This window comes from Neolamprologus brichardi, chromosome 8 (genome assembly GCF_056152115.1).
Source record: "Neolamprologus brichardi isolate AB-2024 chromosome 8, ASM5615211v1, whole genome shotgun sequence".
NCBI lineage: Eukaryota > Metazoa > Chordata > Actinopteri > Cichliformes > Cichlidae > Neolamprologus > Neolamprologus brichardi.
Genome location: NC_142111.1, coordinates 22,722,501 through 22,747,732, shown reverse-complemented (window position 1 = coordinate 22,747,732; position 25,232 = coordinate 22,722,501). Strand labels below are relative to the sequence as shown.

Sequence of the window (25,232 nt, the reverse complement as noted above, 5' to 3'; positions counted from 1 at the left end):
TAACGCCCACTCACATCCTGGGCCATCTAACCTCAGGAATTCACATGATAAGGTGGGGCCAGGTTTCACAATGAGCTCACCCGAAACTCTGGCTGATTGGGACCCACACCCAGTTTCACACCTTGGCTCAGGCGATTAGAGGATCATCAGGGGGTCCTTTTGTCCCTCTGTGGGGGGAAACTCCCACTAGGTTTAAATCTGGGACTCCCCACCATTTGACCTTAGAACTGAAGAAGCTTCTCGGATGAGAGGCGAAACGTCTTCAAGCAACTTAAAGAAGTCCAGACGCTTTTCTTTGCAAGCTCCTTTGACTTTATGCACGAATAAACATTTTGAAATCCATAAATTTCTTTGTTCACAGAGCAAAGTTTAGAATTGTGCTTTCTATTTATCGCTGAGGTTACAGTAGCTGGTGGTTTACTTCATTACATTTCAGTACAGGATGGTATAATTAGCCAATGCTTTAAAACCCTAGAGTATAGAAGAGTATAGTATTTGATTATATAAAGGATATTTAGAAAATAACAAATTGTAGATGGGTAGGAGGAGTTTGACTGCGTACTCACATACTAATGATGTTCTAAAGGAAATGTATGTGGACAGGATGTGCTTCCTATGTATACAGTCTTTACCAAAAAGGCACTAAAGTAAGTTACTGTGTACACAGTGTTTAAAGTTGTTGGCTGTGTTTATGTATGTCCCATATAAATTACCTCGATCCACATACTAGACCGTATGAGTCACTGTTTTTAAATTGGCTGAACTTGGCGGCTGTTTGTCCTCTTTTTAAGTTGACTTCTTTCTAACTGGCTATTCCTCGCAAACAGATGCTTTGACAGCAGGTGGGCGGGACTTTTTTTTTTCTCACAGCTGAAGCTTTTAGCTTGAAATGACCATATGTGTCATATCTGCTTTCACTTCCATACAGATTCAAGCACAGACAAAAAGACAGTTTGAAACAGAGTTTATTTTTTTGTTTTAGCAGCTTTTGTCTCGCACGGTTTTTCGTAGGCCAGAGTTGGAAAGTATAAATATTTTGTTATAGTACTCGGTACGGTATTTTAAGTCGTTTTTTTTCCCGACAATATTTAAATTTTACTCCCTAAACTTTTACTCCCCACATTTTAGACAAGTATCTTTTTTTAATACTCTTTACATTTTTAAAACAGGCTAATTACTTTAGGTGTGACACTTAATATTTCAACAGTAAAACGTAAAACAATCCTGTTGGTGTATCCATCACAAGATACACCAGCGAAAAACCTTATTTATGCATTTATTATAGAACTGTACTTGGGGGTTACAGTGGGCCTGAACGATCCAGAGTGGGATTTTTGATTGATATGTTTACTCAGAGATGGTAAAGGCATGTCAGGAGAATTCAATTCAATTTTATTTATATAGCGCCAAATCACAACAAAAGTCGCCTCAAGGCGCTTCATAGATACAGAGAAAAACCCAACAATCATATGACCCCCTATGAACAAGCACTTTGGCGACAGTGGGAAGGAAAAACTCCCTTTTAACAGGAAGAAACCTCCGGCAGAACCAGGCTCAGGGAGGGGCGGGGCCATCTGCTGCGACCGGTTGGGGTGTGAGAAGGAAGACAGGATAAAAGACATGCTGTGGAAGAGAGACAGAGGTTAATAACAGATATGATTCAATGCAGAGAGGTCTGTTAATACATAGTGAGTGAGAAGAAGGCGGCAGGTTATATTTAAAGGTATAGACTGCTCAGTGACATTTGATAAAATGGAAATTTGTCATGTCCTCAGTTATTTTGGGGCTTTTGATGTCATGTGTTTTGTTTTTCATATTGTGAAACATCCTGTAAGTAAAATTAAAGTATACTAATTTTATTTTTTATTTAAAGGCTGTATGAAAATACTCAGCAGTTAAATATAGGTTAGTCCAGGTTAAGCAGGTTTAAGCAGGTTAATTTGCATTACTGTGGTGAATGGATGATGTTGCACTGGTGCAGAGTGGCTGTGATGTTCATGGTCAGTGTTAGATTACATAAAGGGTAGCAGACATACATTTGAATTTAAAATGATGATGCTGATTAGAGTTGCTCACAGAATTGTGTCTGTATTTTCAGCTTTATAGTGTCTAAGGGATTCTTTCCCCCCAGGCTGCACCACTAGGATTCCCCTGCCTATCAAATCCAACTTTAACCTCACTTTTCTCTTTAGTCACCAATCCATCATGCAGACCGGTGCCTTTAAAAAAATGTCCTTTGTTTTTCTCTGCTTGCATCCTGCACAAGCTTCAGGCTGTGTGGATTCATAAGAATGAGAATTTAGGTTGAAACAAACTTTGTATTCTCTCCCATTAATATTATTTTATTAGTATATTAGTATAACATGAGATTCAGATGGCTTGAAAATGCCCTCAAAGAGCTACTTTTTACTTCGAGTACATTTCAGAGCCTGTACTTTTACACTTTTAGTTTGAGTAAAAAGTGTTTTTTGACACAACTATCTGAGCTTCTGCTTAAGTGAAGAATGTCTGTACTTATATTACCTCTGACACAAACATCAGCTGTTGAAATAATGGCTACATAACCATGGTAACTAATATACATACTAGGTCCTCTTTAATCAGCCACTTAACTTCTAATATCATGATGCCGTCCCACAGAGTAAAGAACATGTTGCTGAAATCAAACTGCGTGTTGGAGGCCTTCGGCAATGCCAAAACCAACCGTAATGACAACTCCAGCCGCTTTGGCAAATACATGGACATTAATTTTGACTTCAAGGGGGATCCCATCGGAGGCCATATTAACAACTACCTGCTGGAGAAGGTATGTATTGCATTTGGTAAAGACTTTGTCTGATTAGTGCTTGATGATCCTAAAATATTTTAAGTGCATGTGCAAAAGTTTTCAGCATTAAAATTAAGTTGCCTGGAGTTTGTTGCAGTAGTTGCCGAGCACGTTGTTCCAAGCTTACCCCGGGCGGTCTCTGTCTGTTCTTTCTGTTTGTGCAATTCCAGAGTGACTGCCTGACATCCTAACCCTACCATATTATTTTTATATGTTTATAAAGCAAAATCATGCAGTGATAGTTACAGATTTAGTTTTTTTTTGGTTGACAAGGCTTCGAGCATTATGTGACACACGTTTTGTTCATTTTCCAAACAGTCCAGGGTAATTTTCCAGCAGGAAGGCGAGAGGAGCTTTCATTCGTTCTACCAGGTAAATATGTGTGCACCTGTGTTTATTTGCATGTAATCATTAAGGTTGTTTGTTAAAGGTTCCCTGTGCATGCACATATGGATTCACATGAATGCAAATGCAGCGGTGTCTCATTAATCCAGTGATCAACAGTGGGCAGTAGTGCAACAATAAACACTGAGTGCAATTAAAGTAAACTGCAACCTAGTAAACACTGATGTAAACAGTCTGTAAACAGGTTAGCTGGACCTTGAAGACAGACAACACATTTTGGCAGGGAAATCTGGATGAAAACACAATTTTAGTTTATTTTTAGAAAAGCTCCACAGGGTCCCCTTTTTAATATGCAAAATACAGACTCAGCAGCAGGATTCTGAATCCCTGCAGCATTTCTGAGTCAAAAGACCTTTTGTTCCCAAATGTGGGAGGATAGTGAGTTGAGGTTGTTTGATGTTGAATTGATTTGTTTATTTATTAGGAACCCCCATTGGCTGTAAGACAGCACAGCTACTCTTCCTCAGTCAGTTTAAAAATAGACATCAACATGTTTCAAAACAACACTAATATTCCGCTAATATCAAAGAGCAAAGAAACAATAGTGACAATCTGTGTTGGTAAAGAAATTCCGGAAATTAAATAGTTGCAGTACTCATTGAGATAAACTCCACAACTGTTGCCGTAGAAACTTGTCAAATGAAACTCTTTTTGTTTGATGTTTGGCAACCTGTTTCAGATACTCAAACACTTTTCTTATCACAAAACAAATGGCCTAGACTTCTTGTGCATATATAACAAAAGCTGTGCCTTTAAGTTATCGGTAAGCCCAGATAATTGTTTATGCATCTCGTGCAAATTGGTAGGAGCAGTGCAGAACTAGTCCGGCTGCCCTGTTCTGCACTCTAGGTTGTTTTATATGTTTTTGTTTGTTTGTTTATTGCTTGCATGAGGAGCATACTAATAGGTCTGCTATTTGAACCAGAAAAGCAAACTTTATAAAAACATTTTTAGTTAAGGGTATCATTTAGACAACTTCCTGAACTCTGGAAAAGTTCCACGGAGTAAACATCTTTTTCTTTTTACTTTTCCTAAATGGCTTAACTTAAGATTGCCATGCTAATGGCTCAAGCTGCAGCATATTTCTGTTCTATATGAGTAAACGCGTCCAAAGTTTCAGTCAACAGCATTAAAAACAACAAAGTATTTTCTTTGTTATCCTTCACTAGCTACTCAGAGGAGCTCCAGATTCGCTTTTACGCTCGCTTCACATCCAGAAGGACCCAAAAGCATACAATTTCATCAAAGTTGGAGGCCAGCTTAAGGTAATCTAGGCAATTTATATACATTGCGATTCACATATGAACTTTGTTGTGGTTTTGTTTTTAAAAAATAAAACTATTAAGATGTGTTTATAGAACTGGCAAAGCATGAAAACCCCTAAAAGAATGTCAGCGTGACAGTAAGTTTGTTTGCACTGGGATAAATACAATCAAGCACACGATTTGCAGATGTGTCTGTCCTGACCACAGTTTACAGGCTTTTTTGAAACAAACCACACAACTCCCATATTTGGAGCACAAGTGGAAAAAATAATTTCATTGATTAAAAATTCAAAGTCACGGTGCATTAAATTCACTGTGGTCTCTTGAGATATGTTTTAATTTAGACTTTGCTGTGTGTTGCCGTCTTTGCCTGAGCTTAATGAGTAGGAACAAAACCACTTGACAGCAACAAATTGCCTGACGTCATGGAACAAAACGCCACCACACAGCCGAGGTGGCGGTTTGTACACAGTTTGCCTCAGCGACTTCTGTTTTTATATGAAAGCATCTCAGCTAAGAGCTGGTTTGTTATTTAATTAACACGTGATATCCTGACTCGATAAGAGAAGAGAAAGGAGAAAGCACAAAGACTAAACAGAAAAACATTGCAAACTGTAACATTGTATACTAACATCTGTATTTGTTCCATTGAAGCATTAAGGGGGATAAATGTTAAAAAGATGTTACTCCGGCTTTGCTGATTGTTTCCTGTTTCCTTCCAGTTAGTTGTTTTGATCTGCTTCCAGTGTCTCTTCTTCTTCTCTCCAGTCTTGCATCAACGATGGTGCTGATTTCAAAGCTGTAGCTGATGCCATGAAAGTGATCGGTTTCACAGGGGATGAGATTCAGACTGTTTACAAGATCCTGGCAACCATCCTGCATCTGGTAATGCCCAGTAATACGACAACTCTGCTTAGTTCTTTTGCCAGCTGTGTCCCAGTGTATGTCTGTGAAGGTTCTCAGTCATCCAGGTCATGGAAACTTCTCTTAGAACTGAAGAAGCCTCTTGGATGAGAGGTGAAGCGTCTTCAAGAAACTTAAAGAAGTCCACTCGCTTTTCTTTCCAAGCTCCTTAGATGTCCCAGAGTACAAACTAGGGCTGGGCTATATTATACCGTTCACAGTAATACCGGTGTAATGTTGGGCAACGATAGGAAAATGAAATATCGCGATAAAATATGGGTAAAACGCGCATGCGCAGTGCCTTTGTTTACATACGCACATGGCGGCGACGCAGAATGAGAAGAGCGAAAGTGGATCGTTAAATGAAACGGATGAACCAGAACTGGTTTGTTAAAATGCTGCAACTTCAGTGGTGTGGAACTGGTTTAGCTTTCATCCGTCAGGTACACAACAAAGCACTATTTTTGGTAGAGCATGTTAGCGGATCGTCGTTATTACCGTGTTTTTTGGAAAATACGGCACACTTAAAATCAATCCTTTGATTTTTCTGAAAGTCGACAGTGCCCCTTATAATCCCGTGTGCCTTATGTATGAATTCTGGTTGTGTTTACTGACCTCGAAACGATTTTATGTACACGGCGCTCGAAAATCTGTCAAATGTTTTAGTACGACTTTGCTAAGCTACGAACCCGCACTGCTTGATGGATTTTCGGAGCATTACGGCTATCACAGGCAGGCGCCTCGCGGAGTGATACGTACTGTGCTTCAACATAATATTACCGTATTGTGTGTGTATAACCTCTTTTTAAGTTTTGTGGATATTATACATGGTTATGCTGAGGATATGTCGGCCAATTTCCACTGGAAATGCCTTTTGGTTAAACTGTCAGCGAGGAATTTGCACTGTTACATTTTTATATAACTTTAATGCACATAAAAAACAGCTGCTTGTTTAAGTGAAAATACATTGATGTTTTTTTTTTTGCACTAATAAAGTTGTGGAGTTGTAAAGTATTTTGTCTCGTGTCAATTATATCGTCAGTTATATTGTTATCGCAAATTTTCAAATGTATATCGTGATAAATATTTTTGGTCATATCGCCCTGCTCTAGTACAAACTCTTATTACTTTTATTATTACTATATTACTTGGGATAAATCAGAAGAATTATTAAATGCCCAGCCCCAATACTAAAGCGACCCACCTAATATTGGCCTCTGGGGTTGGTAGGAGGTTGTCAAGACTTGGGACCTTTATGGTGTTCCTAAATAAAATCTCTAGTGTAGAGGGGTGCATTGTACTGCTGTGGGAGGCCAGTCCAGTCAGGGAGAGGTTCCTTAAGGCTACATCAGTGTTCAAGTGGGTGGTATGTGAATACACGGAGCCAAGAATTCCCCTGAAGATTGATAAGGAACGAGACGATGAGTTATTCAGTGCACCTGACAGTGGTTTTGTTGATGTGGCTGATTTGTGCGGGGTGAATGAGAATTTTTATTTATTTTTGTTACTGTATATAGTGTTTGTCACATAATCAGATCATATTTACACTTTTAAATGTGGAGGATGTAATGTATGTGGGCAATTGTAGGACCAGCACTGTGGGTTGTGACTTTTAAAATGTTGTTTATGCTTTGTTTTATGATTTTTCTGTCTGTTTATTCAAAGCAAATTCCTGAAAATTACATCAGTTTAGTGGTCGTTAAAAGACGAGCACCACAACGTTATTAAAGTTTAGTTGCGTTAAGCAGAATATGTTCCTCATAAAGTTTTAGCTTAGTATTTCATGCCATAAATACTAAGCCATTGTCTTTGTTCTATATTTTAGGGAAATTTGACATTTGGAGTGGACGGTGATGTGACCCTGATAGAGAGCACAAAGCTGGTGTCTGTGATCAGGGAGCTGCTGTCCACCAAGGAGGAAAACGTGGAGAAGGCGTTGCTTTATCGCACGGTAGCCACGGGACGGGATGTCATTGAAAAACAGCACACGACACAAGAGGCCAACTACGGGCGGGACGCGCTAGCCAAGGTTATTGCTGTGAATACTCGATATGTTCACAGTGGCCTGTGGGCCAGCACCTGTAGGGCTGTGATATTTTGCTCAGTGCTTGGTGATATTTCTACTGCTGTTCACACTGATTCACACTTGCATGAGTCACAGTGTTATGACTCGAGACAGAGGCTGGAGACTGTGGAGCATGTAATGTATGTGGGCAATTGTAGGACCAGCACTGTGGGTTGTGACTCATATATTTTGACATTTAACTTCTCTAACTGTTAATTGCACACTGGGTGATCTTGTGCCCATGAGCAAGGCACTTGCTCACCAGCAAGCTGCCAAGGAGTCCAAAACAAACAATTCACGCTGCGATTTTGTCGTCCACAGGCCATGTATGAGCGCTTGTTCTGCTGGATTGTGAGTCGCATTAATGACATCATTGAGGTGAGGAACTATGACGCCAAAATCCACGGGAAAAACACTGTCATCGGGGTTCTGGACATCTATGGATTTGAGATTTTCCAGAACAACAGGTCTGTATAAGAAAGAATAATTAAATAAAATATTTAAAAAAAGGAAAATTGTCTTTGTATCTTGTTGTAAAACACATTGCATTTAATGTTACTATTCTTTATGCTGCAGCTTTGAACAGTTCTGCATCAACTACTGTAACGAAAAGCTGCAGCAGCTCTTCATCCAGCTGGTGCTAAAGCAGGAACAGGAGGAGTATCAGAGGGAAGGCATCCCCTGGAAACACGTAAGAAGAAAATACTCTAACTTTTCAGTGATCATTAACACGTTTTATCAAGTAGTTTTCATTTAAGATCCTTTCATACATCATCATATGGTATTTAATTTGCCTGCTTGTATATTTTCGTTTCGTCATGGTTACTTTTACTCCTTTGCTTCCTTTATTAGATTGATTACTTCAATAACCAGATCATTGTTGACCTGGTGGAACAGCAGCATAAGGGCATCTTTGCTGTGCTGGATGAAGCCTGTATGAATGTGGGCAAAGTCACTGATGAGGTTTTTCTGCAAGGACTCAATACGAAGCTGGCCAAGCATGCCCACTACACCAGCCGCAAGGTAGGGAAAATGAATTGCGCGCTGTGCTGTCTCTATCTTCTTTTTTTGAACTCAGCAGCTTCTTCTCCTTTAAATGGGTCAGAAGTCTGATTGCTGTCTGGCTTTCAGTAACCCAATTATGTTTTAGACTGTGATTTCAGCAACTTTCTGACATTTTATGGACAAATATTAAACAAAATAGCACATTAATCAATCTAAAAACACACGATGGCTGTAATCTTCATCTCAATCCAGAGCAATATGTACAGGGAATATTTCTGCAGCATAGTTTAATCAAATCGGCAGCACGGTGACACGGTGGTTAGCACTGTTGCCGCACAGCAAGAAGGTCCTGAGTTCAATTCCAACATCAGGCCATCATCTTTCTGTGTGGAGTTTGCATGTTCTCCCCGTGTTTGCGTGGGTTCCCTCCGGGTACTCCGGCTTCCTCCCACCGTCCAAAGACATGCAGCTTGTGGGGATAGGTTAATTGGATAATCCAAATTGTCACTGAAAGTGAGTGCGAATGGTTGTCTGTCTCTGTGTGTTGGCCCTGCGACAGACTGGCGACCTGTCCAGGGTGTACCCCGCCTCTCGCCCTATGACAGCTGGGATAGGCTCCAGCGCCCCCCGCGACCCTGAAAAGGATAAGCGGAAGTGAATGGATGGATGGAGTTTAATCAAATATTTTTTCATAATTTCCTGCTATCCCCTACATCTAAAACTAGACGCTTTTCAGCAAACTTTGATGTAAAAAAATCAAGGCTGTTTGCTTGTAATGAGGCATTGTGTGGCTATAGTAACCTGAGAACAGCAGAGGGCAGATTACACTGTGCAGTAGCGATTAGTGCTTGGGGAAAGAGACTGAACATGATCCCGTTAGCTTTAATAATCAGCCAGGCTTACAGTGTAATTCACTCTAATGGTCTGTGCAGACCATTAGACTAAACATAAGCCAATTTAATTTGCAAACATCCTTTGCTTTCTCCGGGAGATCAGATGGCTTACAATGAGGTTAAGGTGACTTGTTGTCATAGATCTGGTTTGCGTGTATGTAGCTTTTTCTAGTGCTGTTTAACATGTAAAAGGTTGTCTGGAGCAGCTGATGATTAGTGTTCAAATCCACAAGGTGTTTTTATTTTTAGGGCTGCAGTTTTCTGTGTGGACACAAGGGGGCATCAGCTGTCAGTGAAAGAGCTTCTTGGAGTCTGACTCAACACTTTGCACAAGTGATGTCACTGGCAGCCAATGAGAGTTTGTGGAGCTGGTGCTTTGCTGTGCTGGTATAAGTAGTGGAGAATGCGTATTTACAAATGCATGAGGGGAGCCATGCAGAGAAAAAGAGAGGAAGAAAAGGAGAGAGGAGGGAGAGGGTGATACAGTGAAAATGAATGATGACAGGTGGTAGGTAAACATCTCTGTATATTTTTGGGCGGCATACTGTGGATCAAAATACTTAAAGCAACAGGCTACAAAGTAAGTCACTGTGTCAAAACTGTTGAAAGGCTGCATAGTCCCATGTGATGTGAAGAAAGAATAGTGAACCCTGCAGTTGCTGTTATAGTTCAAAGTGAATGAAGTGCACTGTGGCATAGAAACTGTGAATAAAGCCAGGATGAGTCAAGATCAGGTAAAGATTGTACTGTGGGGCGTATTCCTCTTACCCTCTTATCATCTTGGAGTCAGTATTCCCCTCGCCATCACTCTTCTGCTACACTCCGACCTCCTCCTACTGCTGGTAGCAGACTTCTGACTTTGAAAGGCATGTGAAGTGGTGGATGAATGTAAAGTGATCCAGCTGTTACTTCCTGGAACCAATATTGGCATGAATAAATATTATCCAGAGACTTTCCTCCTGCAGTGTCTGGACTACTGTACAGTGTGGAGGCTGTTAATGTTGCCAGGCAGTATTGCCATAATGAGTGAATTGTAGGGGCCTTTAGTCGATCTCTGGGGCATTTTGGGGGGAATAAACGGTGCGTATTACCATTTAGATGAACATTTTTTCAAAAGTTAATTTGTCCAGACCCCACAAGAGATGAGCTTTCCAAATAACATTGAATGCAGAGAAGATGATCTTTGAATGATCTGAAACAAAAAAAAAAAACAGCAGTTAAATCAAATGTGCTGCTTATTGCAAGAGCATGAAAGTGGATGAACTGAAGTGTAGCTAGTGTCTTCTCCTTTTTACCTCTTAGCTGTAAAAGGCTGATGGGGTATTGTGGCAGCGTGAACGCGGTAACTCGAGAACGAGGCAAAATAGATTTTGAAATTCATACTGTAGGTGTACCTACAAAAAATCTCAGAGAAGTTCAAATCACTCACTCACCTTGACCTCAAGATCAGAGGTCATGTTTTTTGAAATCTTGTGAATGCAATAACTTGAAAACAAAACAATGTGGTATTTTCAAATTGGTACCATAGCTATATGTACTGGGAGGCTGAGCGGTAACACCAGCAGCCGCCAGTATTTTTAACATATAAGTAAAAACACTGCTGTTATATATACCCCTTCACAATCTAAAAGTAAGCAGCACCCTCAAGTGTATTTCTACAGCTTTTAACCTGTCCTCAGTTAAAGTTTGATGTACCCTATAGGGGTGCAACGATACTCGTGTCGATATTGAACCGTTCGATACAGTGCTTTTGGTTCGGTAGGCATATGTGTCGAACAATACAAATTTTTTAATTTATTTTATCAACTTTCCTTCTGACGATGCTGTCTGTGTTGAGCGCTCAGTGGATCTGCGCTCGACAGTGCAGCCTAGGCGGAGTAGTCGAACGCAGATTCACTGAGTGCAGGGCAAGCTAGCAAGACAGAAGTTAAGCTCTCCTTGTAACATGGCAAATTAAACCTCCCCCACCCTCATTCAGATCTGGCGTTTGGAACTATTTTGGTTTTCATGTGACGTATGACCCTGAAGGTAAGCGCGTCATGGACAAAAGTAAAACAGTATGTTGGATGTGCCAGCAATGCTCAATTACATTGGTGGGAACTAGTGCGTTAGCGCAGTTAGCTCGTTAACTGTTGGCCGTCCAGCCCCAGGCACGGGCTATCCGCGGTAGCTCGTTAACGGAGATTTGCCGTGTTGTGGCGTTAACGTCATTTCAACGAGATTAACGCTGACAGCACTAGTGGGAACACAACGAATATGACTGCACATTTACTCCGACATCATCCTAGTGCAAAGACAAGTGGAAGCAGACAAAAACAACAAGCACGCATGCTACAAACTTTAGCCAAGTCATTTAGACAGCCGTTAGCACATGATTCTCCTTATGGGACCTGATATGTTTAATATGCTGCTGAGAATATAGCCCAGAAGAAGCGTATAGTATAGCTTTTATTTTGGAAAGAGTCATTTCTCTGTAATAAACTCTCTTTTCCAAAGATGAGGGATTTCTCGATCAGATAGATTTTTTTTTTTTTACTTCGTTGTTTCAGCAACATTAAATTTAAAAACTGTACTTTTGAGTTAAAATATATATTTATAATTTTAATAAATGACAAATTAAAAAGGCATGAACATTTTTTTTATCGAAAAAATATCAAACCGTGACACCAAAGTATCAAACCGAACCGTGAATTTTTTGTATCGCTGCACCCCTAGTACCCTATAGAAAAACAGCAAAAGAACAACAATAATGACGTGTAAACAAGTGATTTTTGTTTATAACATATTTAAAGCTTCAAGTCTGTCTGATCCAGTCTGTTGTCATACTGTATATATTTTTAGTTTTTTTGCCTGGGGGCTCGCAGTGCTTTCCCCAGTACTGAATGAAACAGCAGCAAAGAGACAGACAGGACATGTCACTGCATTCAGTCTTATTTGCTTTTTGTGACAGCCAGGTGAAGTTTGTGATCTAAAAGAAGGAGAAAGCTACATGCATGATATCTGCAGAATGTAGCTTCTTTTTAATCGGTTATTCCTCACTTGTTAGAATTGTTTACAAATTATGTACGTCTTGCAGACCTGTGTTCTTATTGAGTCTGTTTTATGTCAATGTAGCACTACTACTACTAAAATAGGAGACTTGGAAAAGGAAAACATGCACATCAAGAAAAAAAATGCCACTTTGCCATATGAAGGATGAAAAACGCAGATCATCATTCTGGTGTTGGCCTGATGTGTCCTGTTCTGAATGTCTGTAAAGGTTCTCAGTCATCCAGGTCATCGTAGTCTAAGCAGCTTGGACGCTCCAGATGCTTTTCTTTCCAAGCTCCTTAGACTCAAGTTCTGAATGTTTTTCTCTGTTATTTGTTTATTTATGCAGTGCAGACATCAGAGTAATGTTGCATGAACCTGATCTTTACACAAGAATTTTATAACTGTTACACTGAATGTTTGTCCTATTTGGCCGCTCTATGGATTATTTAAATAACATAGACTGTGTTAGAGTCTAGGGTTGCCAAGGCTGTCACCGTCATCATGCCTATGCATCTTAGTTTTAAATTATTTTTTATCTATAACTATAGATATATTCTATTTATGGAACTGTTTGTTTGGTGTTTGACAAATGAAAAATTAATTTATGGCTATGTATAGATATGCTTTTTTTGTTTTGTTTATTAGCCAAAGCTTTATCTTGTGTTTAGAACGCACTCTACTTGCCTCAATAGATCTGTGTTACTGAAAATCATTAGATATAAACAAATAGAGATAGATGTATTTACTGCATATCAAATTATTTAGCTTTAGTTTAGAATTTATTTTAGAATTCCACTTTAATATGATGACACTCAGTAACCTAAGTTTTAATTGAAGTGGAGGCTTCATGTCTAGTTTGGTACTGACTGATGTTGGAGCTGGTGGGTGGCTGGATACACAAACTTAAACCTAAAGTGTTAAATACCTGTATTATTGAAAAATGCTGACAAATTTGCTCACAGTCTTTGGTCACGTGTTGTCTTGGCAGTTAAGGAGCTGTGATATGCAAACTGCTGTACATTTTACTCCTTATTGATTGATTGATTGATCGATTTTTATTTATTTATTTTTTTCAGAAACTCTTATAAAGTAAAAAAAAAAAAAAAAAAAAACTAACCCAAAACTAACCCATGAGAATTTTGTTAGTATGTCTGTGTTATCCATCAGGTATGGAATAGATTTGGAATTTCTTGGTCATAAAAAAGGAAACATTTTAGAAGTTAAATACTGCTGTCATTGCTGACACAGGGTCACTGAAAAAAAGAGCCAGCAAGAGAGAAACTGTATATTACTGTGACCTCGTAACAGACACCCTAACCTACATTCATATGCAAATTAGTTCTTGGAAAAGTTTTAAAATGTTCAAGGCTTTGAGCATTCAAGGAGAACACGAGCTCTGCAGCCTTGAAAGACTAACAAAAGCACTCTCACCTCATAGCTCAGAGCTCCTCAAGTTGGCAGGATGAAAGTGTGAAGATGTAGGGAGACAGAGAGAAGAGGAAAGGGAAAGTGAGGTGCAATGTGAGAGACTGGGAGTTGTTATGTGAGGGGAAGTGAGATGTGCACATTCCGCGAGAGAAATGAAAGGGGTGAAGCACAGTTTTATGAAAACAAGAGCTAGGTATTATTGTATTCTTTCCCTCTCCCATCAAAATAGATTCCATGAGCACATAGATGTTTCCAACAAAGTAATAACACTAGATAACCTACCCATCGATAAAAGACAAGGAAAATCAGACATCTGAGTAACAAAAGAACCAGATAATTATCAAAATGGCTTAAAGGTTGTGCAAAAGAGAGAGAACATTGCTTTCAACCAAGCTGCAGCTTCCAGAGTTGAAAAATGAAACCAGCACCAAGACTGCAGTTCCTTTAATGACCACTTGAGGCTGGCCCTACAAGATGTGTTTCGTATTATTTCAATATAATCATCTGATATGTAATGTGACAGGCAGTAAAGCCTGTTGCTAGCCTTAGCCAATCGTTTAGGGTGGAGCCCTAAATGATCTAAATATGGTAGCTCTAAATGAACCAAAGGTCCAGACGGTGATGGCCAGTGTGCTGCAAATCAATGAACAACACCTCATTGGCTAAGTATGTCTGTGATCTTTATAGTTATTTAGCGGCTTGAGAAAAAACTCAAGAATAATATTTGTGAGTAGTTACCGGATGTGTAAAAATAAGCGATTGTGTTTGCCTCTATTAAAAATGAAGATGTCATCTGTTGCTTTATAAAGAAAAGCCAGGTCCAAGGTCAACTGAGCAACTCTGTTTTCCATGAGAAGGATATGAATGTATTTGTGTTATATAAATGCAACACCACAAGGGATTTGAACTTATTTAAACTGCACTCATCATGCAGTTAAAGTGTGGGCTTTCAGCTTTAATTCAAGGCCATGTTCAAAAGTAAGTAAACCTCCATACAGTGATTTTGAGTTTAAGCTTATTTGTATTACTTTAAACGCTGAAGCTTTGCTATCAATGAACCCACAGACATCAGCAGATGCTGGATTTCATTCCACTGAGATGTGTTGTCAGGCATTGCTTAGTGCTGCTTGTGTGTGGTTGTTTGGGCCTTAAGTGTTGTCTTCAGTAAGTGAAAGCCATGCTCAACTGGGCTGAGGTCAGAAGAGTGAGCCATTTGAGAACCATTTGGTTGGCTTTAGCAGCTCTAAGCTCTCTTTTCTGGTCTGTCTTTGATACGACTATGAAAGCTCACACCTATCAATTTGGCATTTCTCAGTATAGACAGTATAGATATTTATTTTGGGCCATGTCATCAATAAACACCAGTGATGCAGCTTCATTTCCAACTATACATACCTGGATTATGCATGAAGATGCTCAGAGATGGGCAGTAACGTGTTACTGTAATCTGATTACTTTTTTAAAGTAACGAGTAAAGTAAGGGATTACTATCGCAAAAACGGTAATTAGATTACCGTTACTTTCCTGTAGGAACACTGCGTTTTAAAACCGTGATTTTTTTTGATTTTTTTTTTGCGAGAATGTCTCATGACAGTGACGTAAACAAGTGTGACGTTTGTGACAACAGCTGTGTGCAGATCAACAATGGATCATATATCGAGTGCGGGAGAGAGTATGAGCGTGCAGCGTTTAAAGCGTGGAAGTACTGACCTTACTTTGAGTTTGATTCCATAAAAAGTGACAAAAACATTAGTGTCCGCTGTGCGTGGGAAGAAAACTTCTTTTTACAGCAAAAAACCCCTAAACTTCCAAGCAAGCACCGTGTGCGCAACGACGTAATGGGAAACTCACAGAGAAACCCGCAGATTCTTCCACTGACCACTGCGGCACACCTGCACCAGGGCAAACCTCCGCCTACCCCACTCTTGCTTTACAGGTGAAAATAGAGCAAAAGGACCACTAGTCTTTGACTTTATTTATTTTCTGCTGTGTTGTACTTGCATCTATTTAAAAGAGTGAGTGTAAACACAAAAAATATTTTTCTTTTATGTGCTGGAATGTGCAGAAAATAGGTTTAAATGTTAAACTAATTTCTTCAAGTCAGAGAATGTTGCATATAATTTAATTTTTGCTTGATGCATAAAGTTAAAAGATTAAAACTGATAAAACAAGTTTTTAAAAAAAAGAGACTTTTCCATTTGATTACATTTTGTATGATGGATTATGTAGAAAAAGTAGAATTGGGCTGAAAGATCTATCGCTTTATCACCTATTCAGGTTGTAAATCGTGTTTTTAAAAAGTAACTAAGTAATTAATTACTTTTGAAAATAAGTAATTAGTAAAGTAATGGGATTACTTTTTTGGGGAAGTAATCAGTAATTAGTTACTGATTACTTTTTTCAAGTAACTTGACCAACACTGAAGATGCTTTAGTTATTCAGGTTACTGTCAGACAAAATAACAGAAAGACTTGTAGGTATAACTCAGTGTAATTCATTAGAATGACTTCATAATGATCCTAAATAACAAAAGCACAATAGTGTAAAATTAAATAAAGCAGTTTGAACTAATGCATCATGAAGGAAGGTTCATTGCTGTATAAAAATCCATTAGCTTTCACTGGTTATTTGACTAATAAACTGCTTGCTGAGTGTATACGAAATGTAAACCATTTCTGCTTCAGTGTGCAGTAGTCGCACGAGAGCCTCAAAAGCTGATGAGATGGAAATGAGACATGCAGACCAAGAGATTGAGTCGGAGATCAATTCCAGGAAATGTTCACGTAACACGATCTACCGTAATGTTCTCACTCTGCTTCCAGGACTGGATGATGCTACGCTGTCGTCTGACTTTCAGCTCACAAAATGTGACGCACGAATACATACGCTCTGCAGTGTTCGTTCATTCGCTACATACTACATGTGGACATTAAATTTGGCACGCCGTTGTCAAAGTAAGAAGAGAGAGCATTCCTAAACCGTTCTTTCAGGTCTACATATGTCATGTTGCGTTGGAGTCTGCTGATCTGAATTTCTTTTCATTTGCTTCCAGGCTTCTCAGCCTTGTTATGAATTAATCAGGCAGTTTTGATGCATGGGAGCTGCGGGCTTGTTTACAGAGAGTTCTCACCTAAAGGGAAGCGCTTGAATCTGATGCGAGTGATACATCAGTCAGATCTTTGCTTTTGGCGCCATAAAATCTCCGGTTTTTGTATCAGCCTGTGTGTGCTCGACTCAACACTTTAATCACACTGAAATCTAACTAGTTTCATAAATGTAATGACTCATTGCTAACAAACTGTGTAGCTATCTACACGCCTCGTCGCCTTTTTACTTGATTTTTTGTCTTCTTGCACCACAAACACTGAAATCTGAAAGCCTTATTGTTTAAATATTTCTTTTCTATTTTAGTCTGCACGGTATGTTTGTAGGCTCACAGTTACACAACAATTTAAACACTTGCTGTAAAGTTGTAGACAGTGATTGGCCTTTTCAGTTTTTACTGCAAGTTATTGGGAATGACCCTGATTACAAAACGGAAAACCACAAACAGTAGAGATCTTAAAAGTATAGACCAGCTATTGAATTAGATGTCAAATCTGTGGTAGCTTATTGTGTTATGTCTCAGTGTTTACCACTGATCTGATTATTGTTTGTAAGGGCGTTGTATCCGGGCTTGCGTGTGTATAACCTTAACATTTTTGCTAACAATTGGGTGGATGGATTATCTTTATAAGTTTCTTCCCTCGTAACACAGATATTCTATTTGGCCGTAACATTTTAAATAAATAACTTCTATAGTCAGCTGCTCCAGTAAGTCTCTCTTAGTGGGACTCCTGACTTCATTGTCTTGGACTGGATCTGCAGATGATAGCTGATGATGAGCTCAGCTTAGCAGCACCCAAACATGCTGGAGGTTCTAATTAGACCCTGCAGCCTGCAGCAGATTTTAAGAGAAGAATAAGGACTGCTCTTACTAGCTGCAGCCAAACCAGCCGGATTAGAAATTGCCTGAACATCCTTTCAGAAAAAACAGCTGATTGACTTCAAGACCACTAAAAAAAGTGGGCTTGCAGGTGAACCATTATTGGTTGGTCAGTTATTGCTCTTTAGTAGATGTCCAAATATAGATTAAAATCCAATGCTTCCTTTACTATAATTTATTTTGTGTCTATCTCATGTACATATACACCATTCTGCAAATACACACTGAAATGCACCAAAGGCAGTAAGAGTTAGACTTCCATAATGCACTAGTGGGTTTGCTTTCATCAGTGTCTCTTCTCTCGTTGCTTTCTTTGTCCCGGCTGAAGCTTTACTGTTTTGGTTTAGTTTTACTGCTCAGGCAGCTGTTTTTGTAATTTAATGTGTGCTACTACCCAACTATTTACAAGCACACAGAGTTAGTTGTTCAACACAGAGCAGAATTTGATAGATTCCCCTCAGGAGAAGACCTGAAAGGAGAGCGAATACCTCGTTTGCTCCGTATCTGCTGGATTTTTGTCTGATTTTGTTTGTAGCTCCCAAGTGGCCCAAAAAAAATCTGGTATTGCAGGTGTAAAGATTTTCAACAGGAACTGTGATTTGGGCTGCTGAAAACAGACATTTTTGAGAAGTCTTAAAGTATTATTGTTATACTGGATTTATTAAATAGAATTACATCAGCTTCATTTTCTAATCTATAATTTGCTAAATCAACCACATGTTTGGTAGCATTTTGCAGTAAAATATCAGTTTTTCCATTTTTTTATTAGCTTTTAAATCTTTCATTGTTTCACTTTATATATTTCAATTTTTTCCCATCTGCTTTCACTGTTTTCTTTTTTTACCTTTCACATAGATCACAGCATTGCAGCATGTGGCATGCTATGGTGCAGCATACTAATGGGATGTACATGAGTATATGCTTGTGTATGTGTGTCCTCTGCCTTCTGCTACATGTATGAGTGCGCATGGTGTACTAAGTGGTAAAGCTTTTATGGGCCATGTGTTGGTGATGCTAATCACGGAGATGCTGGTCATTAGTCCCAGGGATGCACAAGGTCAGCTGTAGCAGTCAGGATGGACACAGGCAGCTAACTGATGCCTCTGAGAGGAGAATCGGTGGCGTAAAGCAGTTCAGCACCAGGACAGTCTGATGGTTGTTTCAGGGTTTGTACTCTGTCTGTTGGTGTCTGGATTAGCATGTAGTTTGATATGCTGGGTTTTAATGTTCTGACAGCTGCCACTCAGTGCACTAGGCATGAAACGTAAAATCCATCTCCTCATCTGCCACCTGCATTGTCGACTGCGGTGCCTAGTGTGAGTTCTTGACAGGCTTGGATATAGTCAGATGCTTCTCATTGGGAGGTCTGGCTTGTGCCATCATAGATGGCTCTCCAGGCCAGAGGCTAGAGAGCAGGAGGGCACAGGTGGCAAACAGGACTGCAGGAAAAGTGATTGCAGGAGGTGATGGAAGGCAAAAAGCTGGCAGAAAGCGGGGCATTTCACATTAAGGTGGAGGTCACCTTTATTGACAGTTTAACAATAAAATCTGTTCAAAAAGATTTGGTTTGATCCACTGAACTCGTCTGTACAGAAACATGGCCGATGTGTCTAATGTAACAGCCAATGTCAAAACCAGTAGCCATGTTTCTGACATTTAGTATTGGCTGTTACATTAAACAATAGTTGGACCTTAACTGCTTTAGTTAAATAAATAAATAAATAAATAAAATAATTTTTTATTTATATAGCACCTTTCAAGACAGAATCACAAAGTGCTGCACATAAGATTACAAGTCATAAAAAGATTTAAAAAGAGAAAATAAAACAGGCAAAAAATGAACCAAAAGCAGTTTTAAAAAGGTGAGTTTTGAGTTGGTTTTTTAAAAACCGCTACTGAGCCAAGTAAGCCCTGATCAGATGACCTCAAAGACCTGCTCGGGCTGTAGCAGATCAAAGATATAGGCTGGTGCCAGTCCGTGCACAGCCCTGTAGGTCAAGACCAGGATCTTAAAATTGACTCTAAATTTAACAGGAAGCCAGTGTAACTGAGATAACAACGGTGTCACATGTGAGTACTTGGAGGATTTTGTCAAAAGTCTAGCTGCAGCGATTTGCACAACCTGCAGACGATCCAGTTATTAGATTAGTTATTGGACTAATGACAAGATGATCAACATTAACTTTGTATTTTAGGGTAAATGTAATTTTTGTACTTCAATTGAATCATTTTTAAGTAAAATTTTAAACATTTAACCTCCTAGGACCTGACGTCCACATATGTGGACATCACATTTTGGGTTATACTCAATTTTGCTCTACAAGGGCCTGATATCCACTTACGAGGACATTATACTGCTACTGTTCTATGGAAATTTTAAATAAATATCCTCATATGTGGCTCTTATTTTTCTTAGAAACTGGTAATTCTTTGTTTCTACATTCGTCGGGTTCCAATCAGCTCAAATATCAAAGAGAAATTAAAAATGCATGTCGTGGAAGAGTTTGGGTCTCAGGAGGTTAAAGAAAATTCATACCACAGTGCAGACATGTAGCGTAGCTTATAGTATTGATGGTACATATCTTTTTTTTCCCCTCAGATTGGTCATTCTATCATTTTCATAGAAGCAACATATAAATTTTTTGCTGTTAAAAATGTTTTTAAAAAGCTACCTATCCTTCTGCTTATCCAATTCAGGGGGAGGCTGTAGCTCATCCCAGCTTTTACAGAACAAGCCACCAGTCTATGACAGAGCTACCACAGAGAGACAGACAACCAGTCACACTTAATTTCATAACTCTGGCTAATTTAGTGCCAGATTTATTGCGCCCACACGCTATTTTGTCCCTTTTAGTAAATCTGGCCCTTAGAATCACCAGTTACCCTTACCCCTGCATCTCATTGGACTGTGGGTGAAAACTGGAGTACTGAGACAGAACCTATTATCTGTGATTCATGAAAACATGCTTACACACAGAAAGGCCCCAGTCAGCCAGGGGTTTCACACCCAGGACCAGTGTTGGTCAAGTTACTTGAAAAAAGTAATCAGTAACTAATTACTGATTACTTCCCCAAAAAAGTAATCCCGTTACTTTACTGATTACTTATTTTCAAAAGTAATTAATTACTTAGTTACTTAGTTACTTTTTAAAAACACGATTTACAACCTGAATAGGTGATAAAGCGATAGATCTTTCAGCCCAATTCTACTTTTTCTACATAATCCATCATACAAAATGTAATCAAATGGAAAAGTCTCTTTTTAAAACTTGTTTTATCAGTTTTAATCTTTTAACTTTATGCATCAAGCAAAAATGTAATTATATGCACCATTCTCTGATTTGAAGAAATTTGTTTAATATTTAAACCTATTTTCTGCACATTCCAGCACATAAAATATTTTTTTGTGTGTTTACACTCAGTCTTTCAAATAGATGCAAGTAAAACACAGCAGAAAATAAATAAAGTCAAAGACTAGCGGTCCTGTTGCTCTATTTTCACCTGTAAAGCAGGAGTGGTGTAGGCGGAGGTTTACCCTGGTGCAGGTGTGTGCAGCGGTCAGTGGAAGAATCCGCGAGTTTCTCTGTGAGTTTCCCATTACGTCGTAGCTACTCGGTGCTTGCTCGGAAGTTTAGGGTTTTTTTCGCTGTAAAAAGAAGTTTTCTTCCCACGTACAACGGACACTAATGTTTTTGTCACTTTTTATGGAATCAAACTCAAAGTAAGGTCAGTACTTCCACGCTTTAAACGCTGCACGCTCATACTCTCTCCCGCACTCGATATATTATCCATTGTTGATCTGCACACAGCTGTTGTCACAAACGTCGCACTCGCTTACGTCACTGTCATGAGACATTCTTGCAAAAAAATCACGGTTTTAGTAACACAGTAACGCAGCGTTCCTACGGGAAAGTAACGGTAATCTAATTACCGTTTTTGCAATAGTAATCCCTTACTTTACTCGTTACTTTAAAAAGTAATCGGATTACAGTAACACATTACTTGTAACGCGTTACTGCCCATCTCTGCCCAGGACCATATTGATGTGAATAAGGTCAGCTGTGTAACGTGAAACATCTACTTTTATCTTCCATTCTGCCTCCGTGCGTACTGTCGGTTGGATGCATACTCTGGAGGTTTTAATGAAGAACTATTCTCCGAGTGTCTGAACTCTACCAGAGGGATTATCCAAATCGTGTTTCTTGTTTGAGTGGACCTGAGGTATGTTCTGAACATACTGCAGAAGAATGAGTAACTCTGCTTCAGTTTCTGCTGTCAGCTCTGTCCTGGCTGTTTTCATCTCGTCTTTTCTATTCAATTCAATTCAATTTTATTTATATAGCGCCAAATCACAACAAAAGTCGCCTCAAGGCGCTTTTCTCTGCTAATAAATGTTGAAACATGTGACAGCAATAAAAGGAAAAAGTGAAAATGACGTGTGGAAGCTTCTTATCACTGCTTTTTGTCGTTTTGACACCAGCTTATGCTACACTGTGTACCTGACGCGCTCGGCCCACAGTTCTTGTCATTTTCCCCCCTCTGTCTCTCGCCTTCTCACCTCAGCTCTCGCTCTGCTTCTTCTCTCTGTATTTAAATCCTCCCATCTCTCGTTGCCTCATCTCTTCTGCCTTCTATCCTTTTATCAAGATGATTTTAATGCTCGTTATTTTGAGGTTAAATGAAATTATATTTTGTTCTATCGATCTTGTTTCCATTTTCATATTGCCCGATCATTCTTTCTTCTTCCTCAGTTTCGTTTTATGTTTTTGGCTGTACCTGAAGTCCTTTTCTGTTTTTAATTAAATGCTTTGGCTGTCAGCAGTAATTTCTGCTAAACATGCATTTCATTTTTAAGCAGAACAGGGTGAAACGAAGGCCAGAGTGGTCGTGCTTCTTTGTTTCTTTGTGAATATGAAAATTAATTTTTTTTTTTCTGGCATCGTACATTCAAATTTTAAACTGCAAATCAGATAAAGCAAGCATTTTGGTGACCAGGAACACCTTAGGCTTTGGGAACTCTCTTGTGGTCTTTTCAAATGTTTTGTACTTTTTCTTTTTCTCTGTTCTGCACACAGGCTGTTCTGCATATTTACATTCATGAGGTGAAGCTGTTCGCCATAATCACTATGTCCTACCACTTAAATTAGCTGAAATAACTGTGAGTTGCTCTGCAGTTATTGTTTTAGTTATTCTTACATTTTTGCCTTGTTCACATTTTAGCAGCTTCTGTCTTTAGATTTCTAAGATTAGAGATGAACCTATGTCATGGTGAGTCATTCATCTGCCCACAATTTACAACAATCACTCCTCCTCTTGATCAAATTTTAGTGAAACTTGCAAACAATGATCATTTAATAGGCCTTCACCCAAACTGTACTCTAGGTCAACACCAAGGTTTATTCTTTAATTTTATCTTTGAATTTTAATGGATCATGAGCTGAATGTGCTACCGCATCACTGACACTCTCATTAAAAATTGTTAACTTTTAAAATATCTTTACTGATGGCTTATATAACCTGATGGGTCATAGACGTGTTTTTCAATTTGACGATAAAGAAAGTAAAATAAAGAAAAATATTTAAACTTTCCTTAAAAACACGTGGTTCTTTAAAAAAAAATTGCTCGGAATTTAGTGGCATCCCGAATGAAATTCCATTGTGGATACAAATTTTAGTGACTGTTAAGTTTTAAACGGGCAGCGTGCATTGAATGTTACATGTGAAACAAACTGAGAACATAACATTCCATTGGCAGGTGAATAATTTGAGATATATATATATATATATATATATATATATATATATATATATATATATATATATATATATATATATATATATATATATATATATATATATAGAGATATATATATATATAGAGATATATATATATAGAGATATATATATATATAGAGATATATATATATAGAGATATATAGAGATATATATATATATATATATAGAGATATATATATATATATATATATAGAGATATATATATATATATATAGAGATATATATATATATATATATATAGAGATATATATATATATATATAGAGAGAGAGATATATATATATATATATATATATAGAGAGAGAGATATATATATATATATATATATATATAGAGAGAGAGATATATATATATTTCAAATTATTATTTGACTATTATTACTTTTACTATTATTATAGTAAGATATTTGTGCTTTTTAAATACAACCTTTCAAAAAAATACAAGTTGTTAACATAGTGTAGAAAACAATATGAGTCAGTACTGCACAGTACTGGTTAGTACTGTAGATTATATTAGTGCTAATCTCACTGAGAATAAATGCAGCGATTTAAGTTGACCTAATAATTATGCATCTACCCTTGCTTGTGGCTATTTCTTCTGAGTCTCTGGGGTGCCTTTATTCTGACCATTGTTCTTTCTTTTAAGTGGCTTCTTTCTCCGTAGATGCGCACGCACACACACATGCACGCAGCACCACAACCAGCACTACAGCAGTCTCAAACTTAACGCTAGGCTGAAACCCAGACACGGAGGAGGTGCTAACAACAGCGCTGCCAAGATTTGTGTCTCGTCTACATGTGTGCATCCTGCTTTTGTGTGTGTGTGTGAGATGGAGTGTATCTGATTGGGATGGACGAAGGGAAGTATGGCTTCCCACAGATGCAGGCTGTCTGTCTGATATAGCATCTGTTTGTCTGTCTGTTCTGTGTTTCGGTGTGTGTTTAATGCTAATAACCCCTAAAAAGTGTGTTTAATTTTTCCAGTTTATCTCCTATACTTGAGAGAAACATGAAGAATTTGTTGTACTTACTGAATGAACTGAACTTACGTATTTATTGAATTTAGACCATATAATATAATTTATATAGTACATATAGTATAAATAATAAGTAAAATGTATAGTAAAAATGTATAACTAGAAAATGCATTTTCTGAAGAAACTGGACATAGCATACAAATCAAATGTACGGAAGATTAAAAGTAGAAAAACAATACTGTGGATGCTTAATCAGCATCCACACTAATAACCAAAAAAAGATAAATATTTTTATGGGACTTTCAGATATTCCAGGATCACTGGGATTGATCTGATAGAGTAGTCTTTTTTCAGTCCAGATACAAGAGCAGCAGTGAGGTCCAGCACTGACAGGTGATGAGGCCTGGCCTGGCTCACAGCCGGTGTTCCAGTTCATCTCAGAGGTGTTAGATGAGGTTGAGCTCTGCACAGTCAAATCTGTTCCATGCCAAGCTTTCAAAGAATTCCCCGCTTGTGCAAGTAGCAACAGGAAAGGGACGCTCAGAACAGCATCTAAAATATTTTGGGAAGTGTGAGGCTTTTCTTTGTTCCTGTGTGTTAAATGAGACAATTGATTTGTTATGCAAGTCAGGATGTTCTTAGTGTAGCATAA

The 25,232-nt window shown here is 38.5% G+C and overlaps 1 protein-coding gene across 1 annotated transcript in view; it reads left to right on the top strand.

The window, feature by feature from the left end:
- The window catches only part of myo1d (myosin 1D), a 135,884-nt gene that overhangs the window by 22,354 nt on the left and 88,298 nt on the right, over positions 1 to 25,232 (top strand). The window contains exons 4-11 of the mRNA XM_087844874.1: positions 2,641 to 2,806; positions 3,146 to 3,199; positions 4,402 to 4,497; positions 5,266 to 5,382; positions 7,226 to 7,429; positions 7,787 to 7,932; positions 8,042 to 8,156; positions 8,318 to 8,488. Of these exons, the coding sequence (XP_087701000.1) occupies positions 2,641 to 2,806; positions 3,146 to 3,199; positions 4,402 to 4,497; positions 5,266 to 5,382; positions 7,226 to 7,429; positions 7,787 to 7,932; positions 8,042 to 8,156; positions 8,318 to 8,488 (1,069 nt within the window). The remainder of the gene's footprint in view (positions 1 to 2,640; positions 2,807 to 3,145; positions 3,200 to 4,401; positions 4,498 to 5,265; positions 5,383 to 7,225; positions 7,430 to 7,786; positions 7,933 to 8,041; positions 8,157 to 8,317; positions 8,489 to 25,232) is intronic.